This window comes from Telmatherina bonti, assembly GCF_933228915.1.
Source record: "Telmatherina bonti genome assembly, chromosome: 13".
NCBI classification, from domain to species: Eukaryota; Metazoa; Chordata; class Actinopteri; order Atheriniformes; family Telmatherinidae; genus Telmatherina; species Telmatherina bonti.
In genome coordinates, this window is record NC_136611.1 from 29,449,528 (window position 1) to 29,477,516 (window position 27,989).

Here is a 27,989-nt window from a genome sequence, read left to right on the forward strand (position 1 = left end):
ATCATTAATTGAGTTCAAGTGGCTTTACTATTGGCTCCAACTGAAGTCAATGCGTTGCAGCCTGACAGGTTAGTAAGTAATAATGGAGCTGCATACACATTCATCCAAACTCCATATTCACACACAGACTTGATGTTAAAGAGAACTCTTGTCTTTCTCTTAAGCACACACCTCCTTGCACACACATTAATCAACAAACGTTACTAGTATTTATCCAGAGATGTCAAAATGTGATGTTTATCGATGCCGCCTGCCTACATACTCCTTTATATAACTCCACAAGTGCTCTATATGCATAACATTTACAATATAAAGCATTTCCAGGAAGCAGGGGGGAAACATATACCTGTATTGCTCCATACAACTCATAGGAGAGAGATAAAGAAACATACAAATACAGAAAGTATTGCAGTCCCTCATATCTGTCAAACAGCCTCATATATCTTCTAAAGAAGCGGTTCTCAACCTATTTGCAACACAGTACAAGTATGTTTGGTTAAGAAATAACATGAAATACAGTTTGTGTTTGGTTTATTAAATTTTAACTGTGCAAAACAATTACAATTGTTTTGAACATCTCTACTATCCTTCAACAAGGACTCCATTGTTTGCGTTGTCAAGGCGACAGTGCTGACCCATATGGCTCAAAATGTTTATTTCATGTTAGAATATGGGATTTTTGGAGGAATGAAATGGTGTAAATCTGAATTTTAATTCAGTCTATGAATGTAAACTTACCTTTATTTAACTATCCTAAATATTTATATAACATGATATTTAAGAATGTTTAAAAGAAAACACAAGATATGTCATCAGAGAATTTCATGTACCCCCTGGAATGCCTTGAAGTACCGCCAGTGGTACGCGTATCCCCATTTGAGAAACAGTGTTTTACAGAATTCTCCTTTAACAAAACTTTCACAGAAGAGTGGGGTTTTCTCCTATTTTCCTTTTCATGAAGCCTTTTCCAGGTAAGATTTGGAAGATGAAGAAAGAAATAGAGTTGTGCTTACAGAACACTGCTGACCGCAGGGTCACCCGCCCCAGCCAAGCAAAAAGGCCACAATAATAAATGAGACCATTCCAATGGGAAAGCCTCAAGTCTCCAATCTCATTCCACATCTGAAACTCGTACATGTTTGACTCCATGAGACCCTTTTTTTTTTTCTATGTCAGGCAAGGCTTTATGTAAGTGCACGCAACACATGGGAGAGGCTTGCAGTGCTAATGAAGACTTTCCCAGGGCAGAGCCACAGCACAGCAGAATGATGGCACATCATTAAAAGTAGAACGCTACACGAAGAACAATGATCACAAGTCTCTCAAGTTCATTAAAACCAAAAAGGTGAGCTACGGTGCCGCATAAACAAAACAAACAAATTGGCAGGGTTCGCAGAGGCTTAAGAAAAGCCTTCAACACTTTGGCGCAGAGTCACACTGAGTTTGCAAATAATGCTGCTTTGATGTTGTTGTTTATGCTGTGTGAAGCAGCTCCAGATGGATGGCATTAACAGCAAGTGTCAGTTTTCCACTACATGATGAATAATTAGATTTGGTCTGACCACAGTATGTGTGATTAATCTGCAAATACAACGGCAGCTCAGGAGATGCTCAGTGGAGAATTGTTTGGAAAGTATATAACATACACAGAGTCAGATATGACTCGAAGGAGACAGCTCTAACCCTGGTGAATGGATAAAGGAGAAGTATATTGTCTGTATTAAGGCTTAAGTGCTACTAAAGGAGGTGACATGCACTGACACCTGAATATCAGGAGGATAATTACAATTCTGATAATTATTTGCATGCTGAAGATTCATCTTAATGTCAGGTGTGAATGTAATTAGACCCTGACATGTGAGGCATGTTAATGTTGGGTGTAAATCTCACAGAAGTACGCTTAATTGACTTTCAAATTCTCTTCTCATTGCACTCTCTGGTGTAATTTCTGTAGTGGCGCACCACTGTGAAAATCTGCACCTCCACAGAGGTTACTCTAGAAACAAACACTCTTATGCAAATAGTATTTGACCGACGTCTGCTTCAGCAGATTTTAAATATGCAGACGCTCTCATACTTGAGGCAGAGGGAGACGACTGCATTCCCTCTCGATCCATAGCCTGAATGGTGTACCTGAGGCAAAGAAGCGAGCGTGCAACTGGTCGGCAAGAGGCCGCTCACCTTCCAGTCACCCCTTCAGAAATGACAGTGTCCAGGAGTCAAAGATTCATTTCATATCCTTTCATAACCAGTTGGTCCAAGCCACAGATTGACATCTCTATGAGCAGCCCCAGGGCAGCACACATTAGCATACCCGCATGGTGGCTGGCCTTAGGTTGTTGGATGTTGACAAAGAAAGACAGAAGGTAGCCATTGGCTCATCCCTTGGACAGCTACCCATCAGTATTGAGCCACAAAAGTGTCTTGGCATGATGGCATGGCTGAAGAGAGAAGAGCAGGAGCTGGGGGGGAGAAAGACTTTGCTAAAAGCACACGGCAAATGTGCAGCACAGACCCTTCTGTCACTCCCTTCCTCATTCTTTGCCATCTCCCAGCAGGGGTACTGCTCCAGCACTACCGTAATTCTGCTCCATGAAAGCTGGTTTCCTACCATTTAGCATAATGGAACTCTTTGGAGCAAGCTGCTTTAGCAGCGGCAGAGGGCTACTTCCTCTTTCCTGTGCTGAAAGGCCAAAGAAGTCCTGCGGTGGACTTTTTTTTTTTTGGTACAAAGAATCAGCACTTGTAGCAAAAAGAACCTGCTGATGAACTGATACCAAACTGTCTATCAAACCTCCAAGAACGTCTTTCACAAAGTCCATTAGATGAGCTCCATCTCTCCGGCTACAACCTCTGAACTTTGGACACATACACAGAACCAGTGGGTCTCTCTCTGTTGAGCCATAGCTGCATTATGTTTTCTGTGGCTCACTCAAAAATGTGCCCTGTAGCTATCTGGTCTCTTGGCGGATAAACAGTGGTAATGTTACGGCTGTTTGCTTTCAGTGTCTCTCCAGTTAACCGAATAGCTTTTTGACCTGAGGTGGAAGAGTTTAAATTAGAACATCTGCTAGGTGACATGGTTGTTTCCCCCCTGGACAAAAACATATTACCAAGATATGTCACTTTTCTAGCTGTGTGAAGTATGAAACAACCTTTTAGAACAAGTTCATATTGAATAAATAGCTTTTAAACTTAATATAACCTAATGTTCAGACATGGCATGGCTGCCGTTGGCTCTGTGGCTGAAATACAGGGTAGGATTACTAATGGAAACAAATGAAAAATGTCAATTTTTATTCTCTACGGAAAAAAATATCGTTTTCTCAAAATGCAAAATAGCCTCAACAAATCAGGTGCAGAAAAATGATCTACTTTGAAACTCCTGTTGAGGAGAAGGAAGTTTTTGACAGAGTAATAAAACATTAAAGGATATTAATGATCTTGATATGAAAACAATTAGGAAAGTAGTAGAAGTTATAATTAAACCACTCACAGCTATATGCAATCTGTCTTTCAGATGTGGACAATTCCCCTCAAAAATGAAATTAGCTAAAGTTTTTCCCATCTTCAAATCAGGAGATGAACAATACACAAATTGTTTCCCTTTTGCCTCAGTTCTCTAAGATATTAGAAACGTTATTTGAGAGTAGAGTTAATAACTTTATTGAAAAACATAATTTGTTATTTGACAGTCAATATGGTTTCAGACGCAATCGATCAACTAGCCTTGCTTTAACTGATTTAATCGATTAAATAAATTGTATAGAAAAAAAGAAGTATAAAATTGGTATTTTTATTGACTTACAAAAGGCCTTCGATACGATAGATCATTGCATATTGATACACAAATTGGAACAACATGGCTTCAGAGGAATAATTAAGGACTGGATACAAAGTTACTTGGGGGAAATACAGCAGTTTGCCCAGATTGATCAGCATAAATCTGAACATAAGTACATCACATGTGGAGTACCTCAAAGGTCAATATTAGGACCAATGTTGTTTTTACAGTATATAAATGACATTTACAAAGTATCAGAAGCGATTAAGTTAGCTTTTTTTGCGGATGATACAAACATTATTTGTTCAGGGGAAACTATGGAGCAACTTTTGGATGAAATTAATAAATTCAAAAAAATGGTTCAATGCAATGCAGCCAATATTCAAAACCTCTTTAAAGACAGAGATGCACACCATAAGTTTAATTTAAGAGGAAAGCATAAATTGTATAAAACAAAAGCTACTTTAAAATCTATGTGTGTCACAGGAAATGGAGTTATTCTGTGGAACAAATTACCAGAAGACATGAAAAATTGTACAAACCTTGTTTGGTTTAAAGGAATGTGTAAAAAGAGAAACGATAAAGAGGTATTGGTGCTTTTAGCATAAGACTGTATACTGTATAGATGTATACTGCAGAAGGAGGGTTGGGTAGTGGTCAGAGAGGATGTGGCCTGTGTCTGTGTGTATTTGTCTAGTCTTAATGTTACTGTGTTGTATGTGGTTGAATGAGTGGGGTTGTGGAAATGTAAAAGCATTGCTTCTTCCACTCCCTTTTTCAAACCATTCATGTTGATGTATGTAGTTTGCTTTTTGTTTTTTGATGTATGCAGTTTGCCTTTTGTTTTGTGTGTAAAGTGTGCAGGTTTGGAAGAAACGAATGAACTGAACTGAAAAAGACAAAACTGAAGTTTTGCCTTGATGGTGATGTTATGTAGTTTCACTTCTTCCGAATGGTGACCCAGTGGTCTGTATGAAAACAATTTCGATTATTAAAAAATATTCCCACTGTGAAGATGTTTGCCTTACTGCAGTCAGCTTTGAAGCATCACATTGTAGCTACATCTTGGAGTTTCTTTTGGCTTAACAAAAAAACCAAAAACAAAACAGTGTGTTTTTTACTGAGTTGGCATTGCTCTCAAAGTGAAAATACTTAATGGATGAACAATACAAATTCTTAATCTGGTATAACAATAATACCAGTTGAGTCACAGGTGAATAGTTTGACTGCAGCTCTTTATTTATGTGGCAGATTTAAAGTTCAGAATAAACAGGCAATAATCGGACATACCTGAGGAGTTTGGTGTGAATATTGCTTTGCATAAAAACTATCAACAGTCAACTTCTGCTATTAAATTAAAAAATAGAAAGAGATCACTTACTGTCAAATAATGGTGTCATAGTTATTTGTTACAATCTTTAAAATTGCAGGGATTAAAAAGTTTTAGATGATGCACATTTTATGGTTCTTTAAATGTATTTTAAAAGGCATGGGAGGGCATGAGCAGGTTTGACAGACTGGAGTCTTTGCAAATATATGAACGAGTACAAGACTGGCAACTGGCTTCTTTGGTTGTCCCGTAATGGGAATTATTACAAATGTGTAGATGGGACTATTTCCCAGTTTGCTCATCCAATCCAGTCGTTGTGAGTGCAGCTTCAGAGGATGTCAGTTAAACTGTTTACACTCTTTGCCATGTCTCTGCTGCAGAATTTGCCAGACTATGCCCACACTGCAGAACATCTAGACCAAGGTATTATGCTGGCTTCAAACAGAGCTCAGACACAGATGAGGTACATTTATTTTTCTATCCCTGTCCCTTTCACTGCCCTCGTTCCACTCTTGATTCCCCGTAGAATTTTCCTTTCCCCCTGCTTCTCTCATCACCTCCAATGTCTCCACCATAAACACAAAATGTAGCATGCATGCCAAATCTGCTAAACGTACCGATGTAGATGGTAAGCAGAACTGAGAGAGTATGTGATGGTAGTACGAGGGTTGCTATAGTAACTACCCTCTACATTGCCACAAACAAATTTGCTCATTTAGTGTTCATTTGAGACAGTGTGCTCAGAATCAAGCAAAGCAAGGGAAAAAATAAAAAAAGAACGCACTGCTTTTCACCCTGCATGTATAACAACACAGCAACTGGTCATTTAGCAGATTAACTATGTTTAGAGGGAAATGTATTGAGGACAGAGAGTGAAAAGCCAAATTGGCCACCAGAGTAGTTTATCAGGATGTTTCTCATCTTTAACTTCATTCCCTTAATTCCACAGCAACTGGCAAAAAAGCTAGCCTGAGAGCTGCAATTAGTGGCTAAGCCCTGCTTGTGCCCAGTGTAGCAGCGACAGCTCTGTCAGATGCTCAAGTGTTTCAAAGTGGGGAGAGGGATGTGCATGTGTGTGTGCTTTTGAGTGTTTTATTGTGGATACCTCTGTGCATGAAGAGTGTATCACCATCACCTTGAGTGCCTGCTCCGCTTACTCAAGCAAGTCACGTCCTCACCCAGACAAAAAAGAAACTCAAAACTCCAGCAACAGCGAGATGCTAACAGAGGGTGGGAAATAGAGGGAAGGAAAGACGTTAAGAGATAAAGAGTTAAAGATAAAGAGAGAAACAGGGAGGCATACCCTACAGAGAGAAGCAATGGTGGGTGGAATATGTTCCCCGCTTCCTTTTTGGCAGTTTTAGTCGCTCACTTGAGACTGAAAGTCTGAAATACAAGCTTAAACTGTCAGGATGGTGTCGCGCTATCACTAGAAATTCCACCTTGTAGTCGATTCCCAACGTGCTTCATCTCTCTACATTTGACAGGAAAATTGCACATGTACAAATATGAGGAGGGTGGAGGAAGAGGGAAAGAGAAGGAAAATGAGGATGGGTAAGGAAATAGAGAAGCAGCTGAAATAAAACAAATAAATAAAGGGCAAAGTAAGGCTGGGAGAGGAAAGGTGAATGGAGGGTGACAAACAAGAAGAGGACAGCTGAAGAGAAGGGAGTAGGGAGGAAGGGAAAAATATGGTTAGATGGGAAAAGAGGGGAAACAGTTTACAAAATAAAGAGGAAGAGGTTGGCAAGAGAGCAGGGAGAAATTGTGGCTGAGTGGATTTGAGCTCTGTTGCATGGTGGACGACACTGCTGTTGTCTGGTAAACAAGATACATATCATATTAGGGCAGCAAGATAAGAAAAAAACCCCACCACAAAATACACCCGATCCACAACCTGCTATAAGAAAAACTGAAGCACTGAAGCAGAAGCTAAATCATCTACTCTGCAGTTTGGGAGAGGGTTAGAAGTTTGGGTACCGAGCCTTTGGGAATAAGCCTAGATAATCCTGTGGACTGCCAGGGTGTGTGTGTGTGCATGTGGGCTGATAGGGCCCAGAGCCCAAAGTCCCAGTGACAAAAAAAGGACTTAAACATGCACACAGATAGAGCATATAAAAAAATACAGGTTTTAAAAGGACACCACGATAAATTATTTCAAACCTTTTCCCACCTTTAACTTGTTCAAATTATTTGAAAAAACAAACATATCTCTTCGGGGAAATATATTAAAAATAAAAAAGCACAATAAGATTGTTGCATGAGTTAGGGCACTGTTAAACTAATACTTTGCTGACACACTGTGATTTGTTCACAGCACTCTTTTAAGGAGGAGTCAGACCCTATCAGAAAAGCACTTTTGGCTAAATTTGCCCAATCTACCTGCAAACGTGCTCCAGATTTGTCAGATTAGGAGAGCATCTCTTGATCACAGCCCTCTTCAGGTCAACTTACAGATTTTCTGTAGGATTTAGGTGTTAGCTCTGGCTGGGTCATTGTCCTATTGAAAGATGAAATTCCTCCTCAGCCTTTTCAGTATATGTGTGAAGGTGTTGGGTTATATGATACTGGAATTGTTCCTATTTCCCTCCATTTTGACTAAACCCACAGTTACAGCTGCTAAAGAGAGACACTTCTTTAGTATACTCCCACCGCCATGCGTCACTGTGGGTAACTTGTTCTTTTACAGATTTCATGGGCACATCTAGTTCTTTCCATTGTCTCAAACTTTCTCCACTTGTTGATGACATTTCATAATGGCTACTGTGAAGGTTGTCTAAAGGCCGACACCTTTTACATGAACGTATTTTGGATCCAAATGAACGTCCAGCCAGAAAAAAAATGCATCATTTAAACACCTTAGTTTTGTTTGATTGGCCTTGATCAGAAATAATTTTTAATCCAGTCAAGAAGGATGGTTTAAACCTTTTCAAAACTGGATCAGCAGGAGTCCAACCATTTCTGTGATAAGATGTTGTCTCTTCACATGCTTGAACTACGTGGCAGTAAGGTGCAGAAATGAGCTTTAGGAAAGAACTCAAAATGGTGGCAGCAAAACAACAGGACTGTGCTGGATACATTTTTGTTAGAGGCTAAAATAGTTTAGGATTATTGAGGATTTTTACAGTCCCTCCATCCATCAATCCATCATTCCATTCACCCATCCATCCATCGTCTTAACTGCCTAGTTCAATAAAGGGTCGCGGGAGGCTGGACATCACGCATAACGATGGCTGAAATGAGTTTCCTCCCCAGGGTGGCTCGACTCTCCCTTAGAGATAGGGTGAGAAGCTCAGTGATCTGGGAGGAGGTCAGAGTAGAGCCGCTGCTCCTCCACATTGAGAGGAGCCAGTTGAGGTGGCTCGGGCATCTGGTCAGGATGCCTCCTGGACGCCTCCCTGGTGAGGTGTTCCAGGCACGTCCCTGCTAGAGGAGACCTCAGGGAAGACCCAGGACACGCTGGAGGGATTATATCTCTCGGCTGGCCTGGGAACACATTTGGACACCCCCCCGACCCGGGAAGAAAACGGATGGATGGAAGCTGGAGCCTCTCCCAGCAATCATTGGACAACAGGCAGGGTACATCCTGGACAGGTCGCCAGTTCATCACAGTTTTTGATAGTTCAAAGGTTCAAGATGAAAAAACAAAACAAAACACAAACCTTGTTTTTCAAATAAGTACACATTAGGCATGTCAAACACGCTATGATCATATTAAATCTGTTCACCATCAAAATTGTGAAGAACACTTTATCTTGTGTCAATGTAAACATGTCAGCTGGAATATCTGATCTGATTGTTTTCAATCAGATAGCTTAAATATGTATCCTTGAAAATGTAGCTAATGAGATCCCTGAGTGAATTTTAAGAGTAACTCCTAGAAAGACAACAGAACTTTTTTAGAGGTTAATAAGAATCTCTTCCCGTCCTGGCAGGTGTGTACCAAATAAAACTGAATGTTGTGATTAAGTCAAAAGGGGTTTCAACAAAGTATTAGGTTGCATATGTGCAGTTGCACATGTGTGTACACATAAACAACCTGCTTGTTTTATGTTTGGGTTTAAGACCACAGATAGACGCTAGGCGCCCCAATAAAGGAAATCTGGCTCAAATAGATTCCTATTATGAATGTCAACTTTTGTCATACAATATCAAGTCTGTATGGGTCATTAGCTGAAATCCCATTCTGTTATTTTTAAAAACCATCCCACATCTATACAGATACAAAGGCTAAAAGGTGCCTTGCCGCACCCTCTAGTCCAGACATCATGACTTTGTTTGGGAAAAACAAATTACAAGACATTAGGATTACCAGAGGCGGCCCACAACAGACAGATGATGTCACACTAACTATATCCACTTAAAAGTCTGTGGGGGAAGCAGATGTTTGTGTTTTCGCTGGATTTAAAAGGTGGCTGGACCACAATGACTTGATCTCCAGCCTTAAACAAGTGCTCCAGCTATACTCTGCGCCTGCAGTGTGTAATGGCAACTGTGATGATGTTTGATGGCGGAGGGATTTCCTGTGTCTGGGTCGTTGTCAGCACCCATCTCTCACGTAATGCTCCCTTCATTTTCTCCAGCACGCACATGGCATATTCTCAGCTTTCCCAGGTAATCATTTTTCCTTCTGCAACCCCCTGACAAACACCACCACCTGTAATAGCAGCATAATATCACCCTCATAATGGAGGACACAGTGTGTTAACCTTTATGTGTATATGTGTGGGTGAGAAAACCAGAGCTGGACAGACTATTTGTGTGCTTAAATAAGCTCGTGTGGCTGTTTGTGGACAGCTGTATGAATTAGGATTTGTGTGTGCTGATAAGAGTCAAATGAAAGGCAGGGAGGATGAGATGAGTTGCCCCCGCCGGCTTAAATGAACCCATCATCGAATCAAATGCGCATTAAAATCCAAAACGCTTGCGCTTAAAGCCCAGTCTAACAGATTGGCTGTGAGAACCCTCTTCCCACTCATTGCTCTTGCTCTCCTACATAAATAGACATGTACATTTTTCCCCTTTGACTGTTTACAACTTCTTCACTTCAGCTCTTTCATGACTGTCGTGTGGTCACAGGGATATTGTTAAAGTGAAAAGATCTTGGCCGTGGCACAATTTTCCACTCACTTGCCAGAAAAGAACAAATACTATGCTGGAAAGGCACTTTTAAATGCATAAAATGTAATGTAGTTCAGGCAGACAGCAAACCCAGCCCTGCTCTCATTCGTTCAGGTGCATTTTGGTGCTACTGTAACACGGGTCTGGGCTTTTTTCAAGACTGACGTTTGATTTTATGTTAACCAGTGACAGGGGGGCAGCAAATTCTGGAGAGAGGTGTTTCTCTCTTCACTAAAGCTCTGCTGCAGCTCCTGCGATGCCAGTCAGTGTGGCATTAATCTGCTTTTAATTAGATTAAAGCGTCTGTCACAGAAACTAAAAGCAGCACTCTTGCGCCACGAATGAGACAAAACTAAGACTCTCACTGTGCTCGTCTCTTTTTCATTAGAATCATCTTTGGGAGATAATTTTCACTGCTTAAACTTTTCAGGTTTTGAGGAAGCAGGGGTTGTTGAATGACACGAGAAATCATCTTAGAGCCGGATGTTGTCTAATGACTTACAAATGATATTTTAGTTTTACCGAACATCGTAGGAGGAGACATGGGACACTGAGGTATTAAGGGGGGTAAGAAAAGTTTAAATAACTGGAAAAAAAAAGAGCTGATCAGTGCTGCTGTAGTGGGGTGGATACACTGTTAAGTTTGTGCACTGCCACAGAGGATGTGCTGGGAATTGGAGGCTCCCCACTCTCCTTTGCCAGACACAGGTGGATAAATGCTGCTATGCATCAACACACACAAAGTACATACTAATCTGCAAAGACTTCGCTCCACTAATGATGTGGAGAGCAGACACTCGCCACGAGACCTCCAAGGCATAACATTATTATGCAAACCTTTTTGTATTTCCAACAAACACATGGTAGTTTTGATTAAATAAACTTCCTTCGTTTGTTTGGAGCTTCTTGCCTTATAATCACTTATTCTCATCAATGGCTGTGTGCTGCGACTCATGGCAGAAAGGCTCGGGGAGGAGGAGTCAGCCGCTGGCTGCAGGATATTCATTTAATTAATCCGTTTTCTGTGTTGTGTTAGTTCTACGGTCAACAACAGACAAGGAGGTGAGTGGGACAGCGAAGGTTCAAGCTGCAGCATCAGTTGATGGTTTCACTGCCAACAGCTGTTGTGGCAAAGTGGGACTGAGTGAAATGGGAAAGGTAGATGTGTGGGATAATTAGTCTCTGTGTTGTTTTTTTTAGATTGGCACAAGTTGAACACATCTTGCTTTCTAAACAAATATATGCATGCAGAGCCGTTGGATCCATTTAATTTGAGTCAAGTGAGGTGAAGTCGGAAACACTGAAAACCTGCAGGACTGCAGTCCTAGTAGAACTGGACTGAGTAGCTCTGATCTATAACATTTCAACGTGCGAGTGATGGGTAAAGTCAAGGAAAATCATGCAAATCCAGGCTCTGGATGAGCAGCTAGGCTTGATGGTAGAGGTATTAGAAATGGGATAAATAACCCAAACTTGTTTTCTTGCAAACAACCTGTGTCACTTCTGCACCAAATATTTGGAGAAAAAAATATAAGTTTTCACTTTGATTTAAAAAAATGCAAGTGAGTACAGGCTGCAAGTTTTCAAGAAAATATGAGTTATTTATAACCAATGCCCTACTGATGTTTGGAAACAGCTGCATTTCCATTTGGGTAGAAAAACAGACAAAATAAGAACCTACAGCACAATCAGACAAATAAAATCTATATGAGACTCAGCTAAGTAAACTGCATTTGGCCATCTCTTGAGGTACATTAATCCTCTTTAAAAGACTCTACAACTCTTTTAAATGGGATGGATGTGTCCTACTGCCATCCTCCCCACAATGCAGTGATGCAAAGGTTAACACAACCTGTGGGCAGGGTAGCTTCCAATAGGTCTTCACAGGTACCAAAGCAGTGTTTTTCCAAGTTAAACATACCGACTAAAGGGTTTAGGACCTTCTATGCACTTGTTGTCATTCATTTTCTTTAATTACATTGCATGCAGTGACACACATTGACAGAATATGAGAGATAGGATTATAGAGACAATCTGTAGCCTGCAATGGCTCTATTCCTATAATGTTCCTTTAATATCTCCATGATCATTCGGCAGTGTGTACGCGGCTGATCATCCATCAAGCTAGCTCTTTAACAAAGCCCTTTAGGGGAGACATGACTACAGATGCAGTTTTATGACAGATGTCTGGTTTCACCTGGGAGTGGAGCAGGTGATGTAACTGAAGAAATGAATTTGTAATGCCTGTACTGCGCTCAGCTGTCACGGTTACGCATAATACGAAGATGTACAACCTAAAACATGGAAAAAGCTTGCCTGAAAAAAAAAAAATCGGCTGCAGAAGATCACAAGTTTATGCCCTGGATGCAGTAAAACACACTAGTTGACATGTCAGAGTGATGGAACAGACATCCTGTTGACCAGAGGCTGTGGTTCGGACTGGGAAAGACCAGCACTTTTGAAGCAAAGGACCTGTAGAAGGTCAGTAAAATTATTCAGACAATTATCAACTCATATGTAGGTAAGAGTTCCATTTTACATCTGAAAGTTTAATTGATGTTTACATTTATCCAAATAAATAATCACAATGAACCGTCTCCACCTTATTTCTTGTTGATGCAAGTCTGGTTTGGACCCTGATTATGGTGGTATATAAAACTGCAAAAATCCTGTCACTTTAAAGGTCACATGACCACTTTCTGTTTTATTCTAGTATCTTTCTCTGCAATGTTCACAGGGAGATCTGCACATGTAAGTGGCTTCTTTCTCATGCTGCTTCTTAACACCATATTTTACTCGCACATCCTGAAGAAATGGCTGGATTGACGTTTTTAACAACTGGCTTCATCAGATGTCTGTCACAAGGGGCTTCAGTGCTGCATTTTCTCTTGCTGCATTGGACAGGATGGCTATCCAATCCAGCCACAATGTATGAGCTGTTAAAAGGGTAATATAACACCTGTGCCTTTACTACTGGCAAGCCTCCATTCTCTCCTGATGCCATGTTTGCGCAGCCTTTGAGTGCCAGAGACTGTTACTAATGCAGTAGCAGTTATATACACAGTTTAAATGGAAATGCTTGAAGATTTCTATTGTTTTGCTTCCAGGTTTTGTTGATCCTTTATTTAACATGAAAGTCCTCGGAGGTACAGTAACTCTTTTTAGGATTTGTTTGTTTGTATCCCTCTTTGCCTTCCCGCATCATCACACAGTTATGGCAGCGAGGGACCAGAAATATGAAACCTATTAGTCATTCATCGTGATATGTTGGCCTCTTTTTCAAGCAAGATCAACTTCCCAACGGACATGATGGCACTGAGTATAAAAAAACAACATACTGTATATCTGACATAAGGAAGGTGTAATGCCACGGGAGTTGTAATGACAGAGATACTCTACAGAGAGTGATGTAAGGTGCCAGACAGTCTGGAACCAGCCATAAGCAGAGTGTGGAGTGGATACAATGTGTCAAGATAGCTGAGGCGCTGGAAGCTAGAAGGTATGTGTGATTGTTATATGTGCCCATGTAAACTTAAGTGCCTATATCGCACGCATGCTTTGCGTTTGCAATCATGCTTTGTGTACGTGACATTCCATCTGCGTGCTTAGGTAAGACGTTCATGGAGCTGTAATTCGCATTCGGGGTGATACCTTTCTGCAAAATCTAACATCTGGAAGCGAGGAGCAGAAGGTGAAGGAGGGAGCTACAGAGAACAACTGTCTGGACTGTTCTCGGCTGTGGTCAACAAGTTGTGAGCAAGCAGGAAGTCGGCTCAGTTTGGTGTCAACGTTCACTGTTTGGATGTCAGATTCCACAGACATGAAAAGATGGAGCTTCTGCGTCATATCGCTGCTTGAAATTTAATATCCAGAGTAAATTCCTCCTGGCATTCTGTTTCTAAGCAGAGGCAAAGCAGGGAAACAATTCCCTCCTGGTGGATTCGGGTTACTCTGAGGCAGACTTGGCATCAGCATGATGACAGAGGATGCTTACTCTTGAAAAGTGGACCTGCTTGACCATATTTACTCACTGCAGGGAGATGTTTATCGAACCTTTGGGCAACATAGCTTTTCTCCAAGTCAACATCGAGATACAAATAAACTGGGGAGGATTAGAAAAATCAGACTAGTGTCACAGAGCTACTCAATGAAAAGCTTATGATGTGTGTGTGAGGTGTCAACTGAAACTAACAATAAAAGCAAAGCTTCATTTTCCCCAAGAGGGACTTTCTTCTTCAAACAAGTTGATATTAGATGATATTTTCTGACTTTAACAGTTCTAGCGCAGGGTTGGGTCCAGAGTCCAACTGATACAGGTTTTTTTCTGTCTTTAACCCTGTAATACTGGACCATCAGCAGAAAACTGCTCAGATCCAGAGCGTGGGGTAACTGAGACCAACCAGACCAAATAAAATGCTGTGATAGCAGTGTTTAAAAATCCAGAGCTAGTGTAGCATCTGGTCAGCCTACTTCACAAAAGAAAAAGAAAAATATACATCTGAAGTTATAGATCTTGGTATAAATTCCATTTACATCACGATTAATAAACAGTGTTCAGCATTTGGAAATGCTGGTCTGTGCTGCAAGGAGAGTTCACAAATATCAGTTGCTTACAACAGTCTCTATAAACTAGACTAGTGAAATAAAAACAGTGGTTTCCAGGAAATATGAGAGAGACACTGATGGAAATAAAATGTCTTTGACTAATAATTAATAAACACGGCGTTAATCTCTAGCTGTAGAAAACAAACCCGTTCCTAACTTAACTGGCTTATTGTACCACCACTGGAACCGCGTTGGTCTCAAAGGCGTTAGAGAGGCTGATGCAGGTCTATATATAACTTGTACCAAAGGGCGCAGACCTCGCTTGGAAATTAAAATCATTGACTTGCAAGGAAAAGCGTGGATATCTGTTTCACTGTTTTAATCTTGGTAGATGTTGTTTACTCAATTGCTAATTTAGAGAAAAGAACAAATCTCATTGCATTGACAGGAATGCTGATGGGGCAGAAAACAAAAGAAATGAGAATTAGTGACCACCATAGAGAAAGGAGAAAGCACAACGGGAGACGGAGGCAGCACTGAAGCTTACACAGAGGCTTTATTCCTCAGACAGGTGGGTCTTATTGTCAGAGAAGACAGATAAGTAGAGGAGTAACAGACAGATAAAATAGGTGGGAACATGCTCTGCAGGAACCCACAAGAGTTAACCCAGAGTATTGCATCATTTTTTACATGTATAAATATATTGGTGAGGTTAATCTGGCCAAGAGGTAAAAATCGATCAGTGTTACAGTGATGGAGGATTCCTCAGGTTGCATTTCTGGCTAATTATCATAAACTTCAGGAATTCATGATCCGAAGAGGAAATCTTAAAGAATTATTTAGCTAATTAATTTTTTCTTTCTTGGTAAATATTTAAACCAGTGATTCATGGATTTTCAGGACAGCTGACACTAAATTATAAACAGAAAGACATTTCCATCTACCTGTGGCTTTTATATGTGACTTTTTTTTTTAGTTGATTTACCAAGTTTACATCAAACTAAGTACTAAAATATGATTTCATGTGGAACAACTAATGTTAGCACGCTAAAAGAGCAGACTACAGGTCATGCTGCAATGCTTGAACTCTATTTGTTCTCTTTTCTTTTTTTCTTTAATCTCTGAGATGAACAGGTATCTGATGTATCCTGCCCTTTTTCAGCTAATTGCTAGGATAGGCTCTGCTTTCCTGTGTCTCTCACCTGGTTTAAGCAGTGTAGGAAAGGAATGAATGAAATTTTCATGTCTCTGTAACTGTGAGTTTACAGCAGAATTTCTTCCTGATGAAAAAGAAACAATAAAACAAGCAAGCTTACAAATAAACATATAACAACAGCTACAGCAGGGCTGACACTGTAAGCAATAAACTGGTGAACAGAAAAGAACATGTTGCAAACAAGTACTGGCGCAAATGCCTGCCACTTTCCTGCTCTTATTTCTCTTTAAACACAGACACATGTATATATTTATACACACAAAGAAAGAGATTAATCAATACCCACTGCCACATCCACTGCATGCACCTTGCATTGACCTCTCCCTATCTGACAACAGATAAGGACCTGGATACACATGTAATCTCCCTTAGCCATCGCCACAAAATGAGAGATGCTCTCTCTGCGATCTCCCCACTGTTGACCAGAGGAGATTTGTAAAAAAGATGGGAGGGGGTGGGGGGTGTTAAGGTGCCTGAGCCATGCAATGCCTGCCTGAACAATTTCGTGGCGAGCCCACAAAAGCCTCCAGAAGACTTTTACACTCGTTAAATCAAAAGGAGAAAAAGGTGATCAATACCCTTTAAAAGTCAGTTTGGGTTTAACTCTGGTTATAAAGCTTACTAAACTTGCATCTAACTGCTGTTATTCACCTGTGTGCAGAGTTAAGACACATCACATTTGATTTCTCTGGAAATGAGCAGAGAAATACCAGGCTACTCCCTACAATCTGAGCCCACACACTCATTTCAGCTGGGCGTGACATTCAGGCCTATAATGATAATTGTCTCCTCTGGAGTCACAACTCTGAAGGGTGTTGTTTCCACACTGTGGAACGTAATCACAGTACAATTCTAGCTGCTATAGAACCTCAGCTGTAGCGTGCCAGCTTGGTTTCTACCCATGAAAACCTAGTGAACTGAAAACATTAATTATCATCTCTGGAGCTCGTCTGCTTTCTTTTACTTTAGGACTGATAAAGACAAAGGCAAAATCGGCTTAACTTGGGAAAGTACTGCAATTAATTGTGGTCTTGTTTAACAGGAATCTGCTTTGCTGTGCTGCTGTGGGTAATTATCAGTCACATGGCAGAAACGATCAACTCTGAGACTACTAAGACATCGATGAAGGTGCTGATGTGTGAATATTGCATAAACGTGTCTAAAACGTGCAGATAAATCCCAAAGGCAATCACTGGACACATTCATAAAAGCAGACTTCTGCCAAGTTCAAAAACTACTGTCAAGGCCAAAACAATTATCCCTTTACTTTACATAAACTAAAAATAAACAAATAAATATAATCATGTGGGTCTTTGAAGGTCTTATAATGAGGCAAATACAACCTCAGCTAACAGGGTGGCATTTATTTATTAAACAATTACTAAACCAAAAAGCAGAAATGGTTTGCAGTGAACTAATTAAACTCCTGATCATCAGCAGGTGTGAGCAGCTCTGCTAAAGCAGAAGTTTTGGCAGGTTTGATGCATTGACTTGTGTGTGTTCACACTATGCCAAGGAGGAAAGAAATCTGCAATCATCTTAGAGAAGTATTTTTTCATCCTATTAGTCTGGGAAAGGGTAAGAAGGGTGCCGCTGAACAACATGGAGTCCATCATTTTACTGTGAGAAAGAATTTGGGAACATTACAGACAGTAATCAGTCTTCCCAGGAGTGGATGTTCCTGCATGTTAACTTTAATATCAGACCTACACGCTTCAGGTAGCATATTAAACCTACCTTAAACTTCAAGGTAGTGCAATTTAAAAAAGACTGGAGGTTACCAGAAGTATACTTCTTTTTTTTAAAGATGCATTACATAACTTTCTGACCTTAAAACTCCGCGTCCCAGATTTGTTCAATGACACAGTGACATCTATCGTGTGAGCTGCTGCTGCTGCCCAGCAGCGTCCGGAGGCTGAGAAACCGAACCATACAACTTTTACATCCATGCAAGCAAAACATGACATTTTGCTTTACGGTATAATAAGGAACTGCCTTTTTTGAACATACAATGCTGCTGATTCAGCAAAGAAATGCAAGAAGAGAGAAAAGGACAAAACAAGAGTCATGGTATAATCCTCTTTTGCTGGTTGTAGAGAGCTAACAGGTCGGGTAGGATGCAAGATGGATTCTAAATTAGCTGTTGATAGGGGGGAGCGTGACGGGGAAAATGGCAAAAGCTCTGCTGTGTGTCTTTCAAAGAAACTAATCAGATGACACAAGGATTTATTGAGAGGACAAACCTTTGTCTGACTGAAAGCTGCAGTGGGACCTGAGCAGAGATGTGCATAAACAAATGCTGCAAACCTCACTGAACTGAATCAATGCTGCAAAGGAGAGCAGGCTCGCGATGATGTGAGAGACTGATAACATCATAGACAAAACAATTACTCTAAGTTATTGCTGCTAGAGCTGGACTTACAAGCCATTAAATCATGCGGTCAACTTGGTTTTTTTATACAGTGCATTTGCATTTTAGTCCAGTTTTTGGTCAAATAAAAAATGATGGTATTAGTTAGGACTTATGTTTAAACCATGTCCTGCTACAAGAAAGTCACTTTTTATTGATGCATGTCTGGAAGCTGAATATTTCACGCCTCCATAGCTAATAATCAAGCTAGAATATAACTCTGGATTTAATGATGAATTGCTGAAAGAAAGCAATATTGCATGTAAAATGGTGAACAACAGAGCTGATCTGTGTTCTGTTGTTTCTAGTTTCTCTGATAGAAGGAAACCAGCAGCTGGTGTTTGCAGGATCTGGTTCATAGTAATCCACATTACTGAGAGTCCAAAAAATGTTTTCATGTACCTCTTGGCAAAAAAAGACATCAAATCTAAAATGTGCTGACTTTTTTTACTTGATCAGTGTGGTTATTGATGAGTAAACATTATTACAGTGCTATAGTTACTATAGTCAAGTACTGTAGTTCTCACACTGTGGCAGGATTGTGCATCATCATATCCCCTCTGCTTAAACTGAATCTTCTTGATATGCAAACTTGGTTTTGCATAATAAAAAACAAAGAAGCAGTTCAGTGCACTGCTGTAGTATTTACCAGAAATAAATGTTACAGAACTGATGCTTGCAGAAGCTGAAAAACCAAACTCACCAACTGTAACACCAATCAATACGACAAATAATGAAATTCTTGTGAACTAAAACACTTCTGCTTGCCGGATGAAGACCTGCCTACCTCTTGATGGCTCTGTGCGTTTGGGCAGATCCAATGTATCGTAGTTTTTGTCATTCTCACCATTTTTTCTGCCTGCATAGGAAGTAAGGAGAAAACACTCAGTTAGTGCATTAACCTGAGAAACTGGATTAGGAGGGAAAATGTCACAGACACCAGGGTTAGACTGATATGGGATTTACAGAAAGCTATTTCTGGAACATAAAATGAATATGTATGTTTTCATGGTAAAACAGCCTCTGAAAGACAAGAACACGCAGTAATAAAATATTATGTGAGACAGGTTTATATGCACAGAATAGGACGGTTTCACAACAAACACAGATTCATGTAAATGGTGGTTGTACATGTCCACACATAATGAGCAGTGATGCATGAATGTTTACGTGTAGCCTACACACAACACAAACAGAGGGTTGAGATGTACAAACACACCAACAGAAGTCACACTGTTTATTTACTGTTATTCACACTGCATAGGAAAAAAAACAACCACACACATTAAAGAAAAACACACAACATTTCTCTACACCTCACCAACTTAGCCACAGTGTTTCTGTAGCAGATAAGTAATGCAGTGGTAGAAGGAAAATGAATGGAGGGGGGGGGGGGGGGGGGGGGGGGGATTTGGGTGACTGCAGCTCAGCCAGCTACTGCTCAGCTCACATGCAGATGGACATGCTCAAGGGACAATACAGAGATCCAGAGACGGATTGGCCCGTTCCTCGGCTAGACGGAAGTTAAAATATCCGGTCACTGGGGTCAGTGGAAGCAGAAGTTATGAAGCGCTCCCTCCTGACTGAGCTAACCGCTTCCCCTCAGGAAACAAGCTCATATAGTTCAGTTGCTTTAACCCAGGTTAGAGGAGAGAAGGTTTATTTAGAGCATATCTTTATCCGGCTTGATGTTTATGATGACAGAGACATTTATGTGAATTATCTTAACCAATGCATGAATCAATGACATATTTCATAAGCTTACAGTGAGCTGAGCCAGAAAGGACATCAGGTTAATGTAAAGATGGCGCTAGCTAAGAGCTGACAGCAAAATAGCACCAACTCTGTGGTCTGCAAATACCTTAAAGGTGGATTAATATGGAGTTAGAATCCTACCATAATCTGAAACTGAGAGGAAACATTTTCAAAACCTTTAAAGTCAGTGTTACAAAACTGAAAACCTGAAATAAAGTTTTCAAGTCTGGAAATAAGTTTTAAAATCTTGAAAAGTATGTTAAAAGTCTGAAAAAGTTTAAATCTCTGCAAGCATGATGTTTTATGTTTTTATAAGTGCAACATGCATATGCAACATGAGTTTCAGCCTCACATTTCAGAGATTCAAGCCTCTTCTTGCAGCCTTGCTGTTTAAAGTACCGTAGACATTTTCAGAGTTTCACTATTTCAATTTTCAAACACTAACTTTTGAGGTTTTAAAACATTTTCCTACAGTTTCAGATTACAGCAGGATTTTAAACCCATAGATTAACGCCATAGCACATGCACACACAATGTCATATTGATTACATCAGCTGACATTGATATCCAAGTATGATCATATTTCTTAATGTTACATCAATTAATCTCACATATTCTATAAAAAAATACTGAACATTCAGGGTATGACTACATCGACAACTCAGTCGCAATAATACACAGCCTGCTTTGATTAAAAAAAAAAAAAAATTTAAATAAAAAGCACAAACACAAGTTAAACACACACAAACAACACAAGCTCTGCAGTAAAGCTGGATGGTTTTATACTGTAGTCCATCAAAGAGCTTGGAAACATTTTATCTGGAGACTTAAAGGTCGTACATTTCAGGAGAAATTTCTGCTTTCAACTGATTTGATTAGTGAAGTTCACGTTATCAGCCTGAAAAAACAAAAACAACTGATAAACTTACTACTTTTTCCAAGCATTCCCATTAGATTCACATATTTCAAAGGGCAGATGAAAAGCTAACTAGCAAACTGAGACGTTTGGGAAGGGTGGAGACTAAAACCTCAGAGTTACGTTAATTAAGAATGGTGAGAATGCATGTGGGATGAATGAACGATGAATGAACTTGAATTTTTTTTAGGTCCTTGGGACTTTCTCAGGTTTCTAGAGGGTGCCCATAACTAATGTCAGCTATATTCTATAGCAGGGCTAAGAAAGAAATACATGATTGGGAGGGAAAGTAGAGGAAGAGCTGATGTAAGAGGGGTTAAAAGGAGGACACTCACCTTGATTAAACCATTCCTCTATAGTTAGCCAAGGAGGCAGCGGCAATGCCAAAAAACACAAAGCAGGAGAGAAAAAGAAGCATGATGAAAAAGTTGTGTGTGTCTGTGTGTGTCTGTGTGAGTCGGTCAAGGAGCTGTACCTTAATTCATATAAACAGGTTTTTCATATAAACAGTTTGGATTTTTTTTTTTAAAACAAAAAAAGCTATATTTTTTAAGGGAATCAGATGAAAGTTGTTGTACAGGTGACAAGCAATAGATGGCTTTTTAAAAAAAGGAGTAAGAATAGTAAGTAAGAATATAGTAATAATATCATAATAGTAAGAATACCATTAAACTACAGGAAAATTAGCAAAAGAATGGGAAAAATCTGAGAAAAGAATTTAAAGCAAGCAGCAGAGAAAGAAGAGAATCAGATCCCACTATTAGACTAGAAGGCAAGTTGGGAAGCTATAATATGCATAAAAGCAGAACAAAGTGTCTGCATTTATTACAATCCCTGTGTGGGAAGATAAGAAATAATAGCTGAAATAAAGCATAAGCTTCTACCCTGTATTGATCACAATTTGCATATTTTTTTATTCTGAATGTGACAAAAAGCTGAAGCAGAGGCCCAATTTCCTACTTTATGAATAAATAACAGTGATTTGCTTAACTACACATCTCCATGATTATTTTCTATTTTTTGTTTTAGCTTTGTTTAATATGTCTTTACCTACATCTCTTTTTTTCAGGAAAAGAGGCCCTGCTGTCGTGGAACTCGTGCAATTATTCAGTGTGCACATATGCACACATTTTTAATTGGGTCTTTTATAAATTTGTATACAGAAAGGCACAGTGTTGTCTGAAACCCAAAACCAATAGGAATCATTGAAGAGTATCAAGGGTCAAACGTTCGGACTGGTTGTTACATCTTATTGGCTGACTGATTAATGGCCGTCGTCATGATTGTACAGCAGCAACTGCCTTTTATAGCCTGAGAGAACAAGAATTAATATGCCACTAACAACACCTACAGACACTACACATGTTAATAACATGCATTTAAGGTCCCATAACATGCTAAATTTACTTTCTATATGCTTCCTAGCAGTCATATGTGTCCCCATAGCCTGCATATGAGGCCCCCAAAGTGAGAAAATTCTGTCACCTCTCTTACTTGTTTGCTCCACTTTTAACAAATGTGTGCTCAAACAAGTGAGTGTGAGATTTTTCCCTTTGTGACCTTATGAGGGAAAATAATCACTCCCCTTGGTAGTAAATACTGCCATTGATCATGTTTCTACCCGACTGCCTCTTTCCTCCCTCTCACCTTTGGCCTTCTTGCCTCCGAAGCAGCCAGCATCATCCTTCTTCTTCCTCTGGGGTCCTGCTGAACCGGGGGCTTGAAGCGCTGATGGGTCCTGGAACTTTTCGGCACCTGGCACCTCTTTGTGGACGTGGTAGGACAGGTTCCTCATAATGCAAACGCAGTTCTCAACAGACTAGCACAGAAGAGAGAGAAAGTGATATCCATGACTAGGAGTGTATTCTCGGCTCATGCGTGTTACACTGGGAGGGTCCTGACTCTCTCTACCTTGTTGTCCATGTCTTTCTTCCCTACAGCTGACTGAAGAGCGTGCAGCAGGGCGTCCACCAAACCGTCACATTCCCTCAGTCTGCGCCGAGCCTCTGCACCATCAGAACTCACGTTCCTGCAGGAAACATGAAAGCACATACTTTAGAACGAACATGCAAAGGGACGGTCATATATGAGAAAAGCCTCGTGATTTAAACCTGCTGCAAGATTTTTCTTTTTTGTTTTAAATGTCACCCCTCCATCTTTATTTTTCTGCCTGCTTTAAAAATTAAAACACATGAAAGCCAGACAGCTTTGGGAATAATCAGTGAAAAATTATGAATATGAATTTTATTCCTGGTACAAAGTAAAACGCCATCCCTCTTACATCAGTCGACGCCCTGAGCACAGCGCCTTTGTGTCAGAACGGCAGCAGAGTTGGTGCAGTCGTAGTGTGGCTGTGTGACTGCCTGTGAAAAGCAAGGCTTTAAAGAGGGTTAAAGGATCGCTGGGACTCCCAGCTCCTCACTAGGGACTTCATTTATGTGAGCTTCCAACCAACATAATCCCATTAGCTGACCCCCAGTTCGTCTTATGGAAGAGTGGCACCCCTGCAAAGGTAAGCAGAACCGTGTGCTTTTTAGCGCTGTGTGGACTGAAACACACATCACATCCAACAAACACATAGAAGAAAAAATATCCAAACGTGACAACAGCATTTCTGGGTTTGTTAAAGAAATCCCAAATCAGACTTTTCTTCCAGCTGCTTCATCAATGAATGTGAAAAATAAAACTAATCTCTGGGTAAAGAGCAGACAGGCGGCACGGGCCATCTGGACTCACTCACATGTCAAACCCATCCATCTTTAGCCATAAAAAAAAACAGTCACCACCTTCCCTATAAACAGATCCAAAGGAGTGTCTGCTTTGGATTTATGTGACAGGAGTGTGTTTGGGGGCCGGCAGACACAAGAGTTTTATTGTCAGCTGTTTCATTTTCAGAAGTCTTTCAGGGAGCAGTTAAGTTGTGGTGGGCTTATGTTTGGAGGATCTGTCTGTGGAGACGGAGCTCCTCTGAACAGATTATCTCCTGGTTTATATTTAGTTTTCACTGCATTGCCTCCATTATTGCTCATATAACCATCTTCTATTGTTTTGGCAAATCATGTGAAAATTGATCATATAAACAAGCACAGCTGTGTTTATATGGCTAAAATGAACAGGGGGGGGAAGACATCTGAAAACTTAATCTGTTTACTTTCTATGGCAGGTGGGTGCTGTGGTACTAACATGTGACCGATCATAACAGTAATATAGCAGCAAATAAATGCACTTTTTGGAGCTTATTTGTAAGATGCGCGTTTGCTATGACTATAAATGATCAGAAATTTTACAGCCATTTGCTTTGATGATGCATTATGTAAGATATTTGCATGTTTAAAATGCAAAGAAGAAAGCAGTGTCTTTCTGGGTAGTTTTGTTTGATAGCTACTTTCATGAATTTTCTTGTTTTTTCACTCAAACCAGACACATTTCCTGCTTAGAAGATTTCCAACAAACTTAAGTTCACTGTTTTACTGACTTGTCAAAGATGCTACATAAACATGGTAAGAAAGCGATCAATGGCAAATGCACAGCTGACCTCAGAAAGAGAGACATCCGGCTGAAGTTAGAAAAAAAAAACCCCACAAGATATTTTATTACCAGAAACAATAGTTTAGGTGGCTATTGTTGCTTTTCAGTGCAGTTAGTAAAAATTTTTATTTTTATCTTCTAGCAATTCAGGAAATTCTGTTTTTTCTGCTCTCATGCCATTTTACTTTTAGTGGCTAAAAGAATAAGTGTGTGTGCATGCAGAGGCCTGTCTATCTTTTTAAGAATCTACACACAAACACACTGACAGCTTTTCAGTATGATGTTGATGTCTCTATTGTGTTTCTTCTATCAGATGAAGTGTGGGTGTGAAGGTCACACACAGCCATGCGGCCATCAGAGGACAATAAGAGCAGCTGGGAGGAATAGACTGGAGCAGCACTGATGGAGATGAATGGAGACACGGCTGCCCTCTGTTATCCGTCTGCAAGGTTAAAAGCAACACAGCAGAACCACACGTGGCCCCTCAGGTCAGGTAAACTTCAGGTGTTATCAACTCTGACTCTGATTTAGAGGTTCGATTTTCGCTTCTCTTCTAATCAGTGTTCATATTGTTCTCATGAAGGCTAAGAAAACACCGGTAGAAAAGGCTATAAAAGAAAAATATTGATGCATTTGCAGCAACCTCAGATACACTAAGTTTATGCATTCTGTTTTTCACATGTAAAGAAAAAAATGTCAACTGTTGGGCCGGAGATGGGGGACGGTGGGAGGACTTTAGTGGGAGACCAGGTGAAGCCAGGGTATGTTAGAGGTGGTTTCTAGATCCAGGGCTTATGCGGCCCTGTGGCGGATCCCATGGAAAATGGGTGCCTACTTCTGTCCACTGGTTGCCATGCTCTCTGGAGGAAGTTTCATGCAACTAACTTGTGGGTTTCCTTCCTTCCAGTCTTACATCCCCTTACCCCTCTCCCACCTAACTCACCCAGACATGTAGGGCTTTATGGAGTCTGCACCTTGTATGGGATGTAGCAGATCATTCTCTGCTCCTTGTGGCAGTTTGCTCAGTTTTAAAAACAACTCCTCAATAACACACCAGAAACACAAACACTGCTTTTTTTTTTTCTAAATGTGCTGATGTTTTGTTGTTATGGTTCATAACTTTTTTTTCCAGCTTCTTTTCATAAGTGTTTCAGATGATTGCCAGCTTTGTTTTTCTTGAAGATGTTGCAGGTGGCTTTCTGTTTCCTTACACGGATAGCAGCTGGTTGTTTGTTTAGTATAAACAGCTGATGCTGTTTCTTTCTATCAGATTTCTTTTTAGTCTCTCCACTTTTCTTTTCTCTTCCATTTGCTCTCTCCTTTTGACCCCCGCCCCTCTTGTCAAATCCAACATTAACATGTACATTTAGCAAAAGACAAACTTTAAAAATACTTATCAAGAAGAGCCTTACTGTATATCCTTAAACCTCACCACACAACAGCCAGACCACCATTCTGCTTGCTATGATGCTGGACAGGTTTAAATAACATCGCCATTTCTTGTAATACTATCTATAAAACATAGTAGGATCTCTGAATGACAATGAGATGTGGTGTGTGGGAAACAGAAGAGTCACTATTGATGTTTTTGGTTTGAACTGAAAAAATAGAATGAGTGAAATAATTGTCTTGCTAGCCAATAAAATTGTACTTGTCTGAATCACTGTGACCAAAAGCTGGAAAAAGTACTCAGATTGTTGACACTAGCTTATCCTTAGTAACTTCTTTTAAATCGATACTTATATCAGAGTATTAGCAACGTGTCTGCGAAGATTCAGCTGTAGAAGCATAGAAAAATGTTCCCTGTAGTTTAAAATGAATTATCTAATTATCTAATCGAAAAATCAAAAACCGAGATTTTTTGCTTCACAATTTTAAAATCGAATTTTTTGTTAAAAACAATCAAAATTTTTTTCACATAAATAAAATAAATTAACTATAAAATTTGTGTCATTTTTATTGGGTTTTTTTTTTTTTTTTTTTTTTTTAAATCTTTTTACTTGTCCCATTGGGCATTATAGCAGCAGAATGATGATGATCTGGCAACTGTGTTGTTTTTTCCTCACTTAAAATGAGGAACAATGACGAGCAAAAATAAGTTTTATACATTTTTTTGTTTTGTTTTTAATTTACAAAAATCAGCAATATCGAAGAATTGTGAGAATCGCAGTTTAAATCGAATCGGCAGCCAAAAAAAAATCGGAATTGAATCGAATTGGGACAAAAGCATATCGTCACAGCCCTAGTTCAATATAAGGCTGCTCTATGTCCCAGCAGTTAGCATCATCACTTCACAACAAGAAGGTTCCTGCTTTGGACCTCAGCCGGGGCCCTTCTGTGAGGAGTTTGCACCTGTGGGTTCTTTCCAGCTATTTCAGCTGTAGACTGTGAACTGTGCAGGGTGTACCCTGCTTCTTTCCCACTAGCAGCTGGGATAACACCCCCCACCCCCAGCCTTCCTCCTACAAACTACATTAGTTTAATGGACAGTCAATACTTCATTCTATTTGAAAAATCAGTTCACAATAACACATTGTTTGAACTTGTGATTTAATCTTTGCTTTTGTATCCATTTAGTTATTCAACTTTTTATTTTGCCACAAAAACACAAGCGGAAAAGTCCAATCTCCAGAAAGGGTTGGAGTGAAGTGAAAGTGCCAAGCTACAGACCTCTGGGCTCTACTGCAGGGAAGGCAATTTGTCATGTTTGACAGTCATTTCTGTCTTTTTACCTGGAAAGAGTTTCAACTCAGAGACCCTCCTGCCAACACACACACGCACACACTCTTCTTTTCAGGATAAACACTGTACATAAGCAGGCCCCTATCGACGGTGGAGACCATCATAATAAGACTATTCCTGGCTCGAGTGAAGTGCAAGCTGTGTCTCTGTCGGTGTCAGTAAACGGATTCTCCCTGGCATCAGCACTTCTCCCCAGTGCACCAAACCCTGCGTCTAGGCAACTGTGGACTTAGTTACAGTTACCATGGAGACACGTTCTCCTCAGCAGGGTCCGCATCTAGGGTCAAAGCAGGGAGAGTGATGGTTGGATGTAGGGATATGTGACCCATATGAGTGAAATAGAAATGTGTTGAAATATAGTTGTAATGTTTGGGTATAAAGAAAGAAAAATACAATACGTGTGCATAAAAGATAGTGCATGACAGATGATAAAAGAAATCATGAGAAACAGCAAGAGGCCGTAAGAGTGTTCCCACTGTGGCCTTGATGTCAAATTCAATGTTGTCTTTTTATTCTGTCTGGATTAGTTACTGCTGATCTTCAGCACAGAACGTTCTAAAATTACCAGGAAGTTTCTGCACTTTCTGATGCCATTTAATGTCATACAGAAAAAAAAAAACAACAAAAAACTCTCCGGTACTC

The 27,989-nt window shown here is 40.1% G+C and overlaps 1 protein-coding gene across 6 annotated transcripts in view; it reads right to left on the minus strand.

Annotated features, from left to right (window-relative positions):
• The window catches only part of arvcfb (ARVCF delta catenin family member b), a 130,985-nt gene that overhangs the window by 18,194 nt on the left and 84,802 nt on the right, over positions 1–27,989 (minus strand). For 4 of the 6 annotated variants that reach the window (XM_079251399.1, XM_079251396.1, XM_079251395.1 and 1 more), the window contains exons 6-9: positions 22,989–23,106; positions 22,725–22,896; positions 21,413–21,430; positions 19,194–19,265 (exon numbers count right to left, since the gene is read on the minus strand). In XM_079251399.1, coding sequence (XP_079107525.1) covers positions 19,194–19,265; positions 21,413–21,430; positions 22,725–22,896; positions 22,989–23,106 — 380 coding nt within the window. The remainder of the gene's footprint in view (positions 1–19,193; positions 19,266–21,412; positions 21,431–22,724; positions 22,897–22,988; positions 23,107–27,989) is intronic. The other 2 variants (XM_079251398.1, XM_079251397.1) reach the window with 1 other exon arrangement.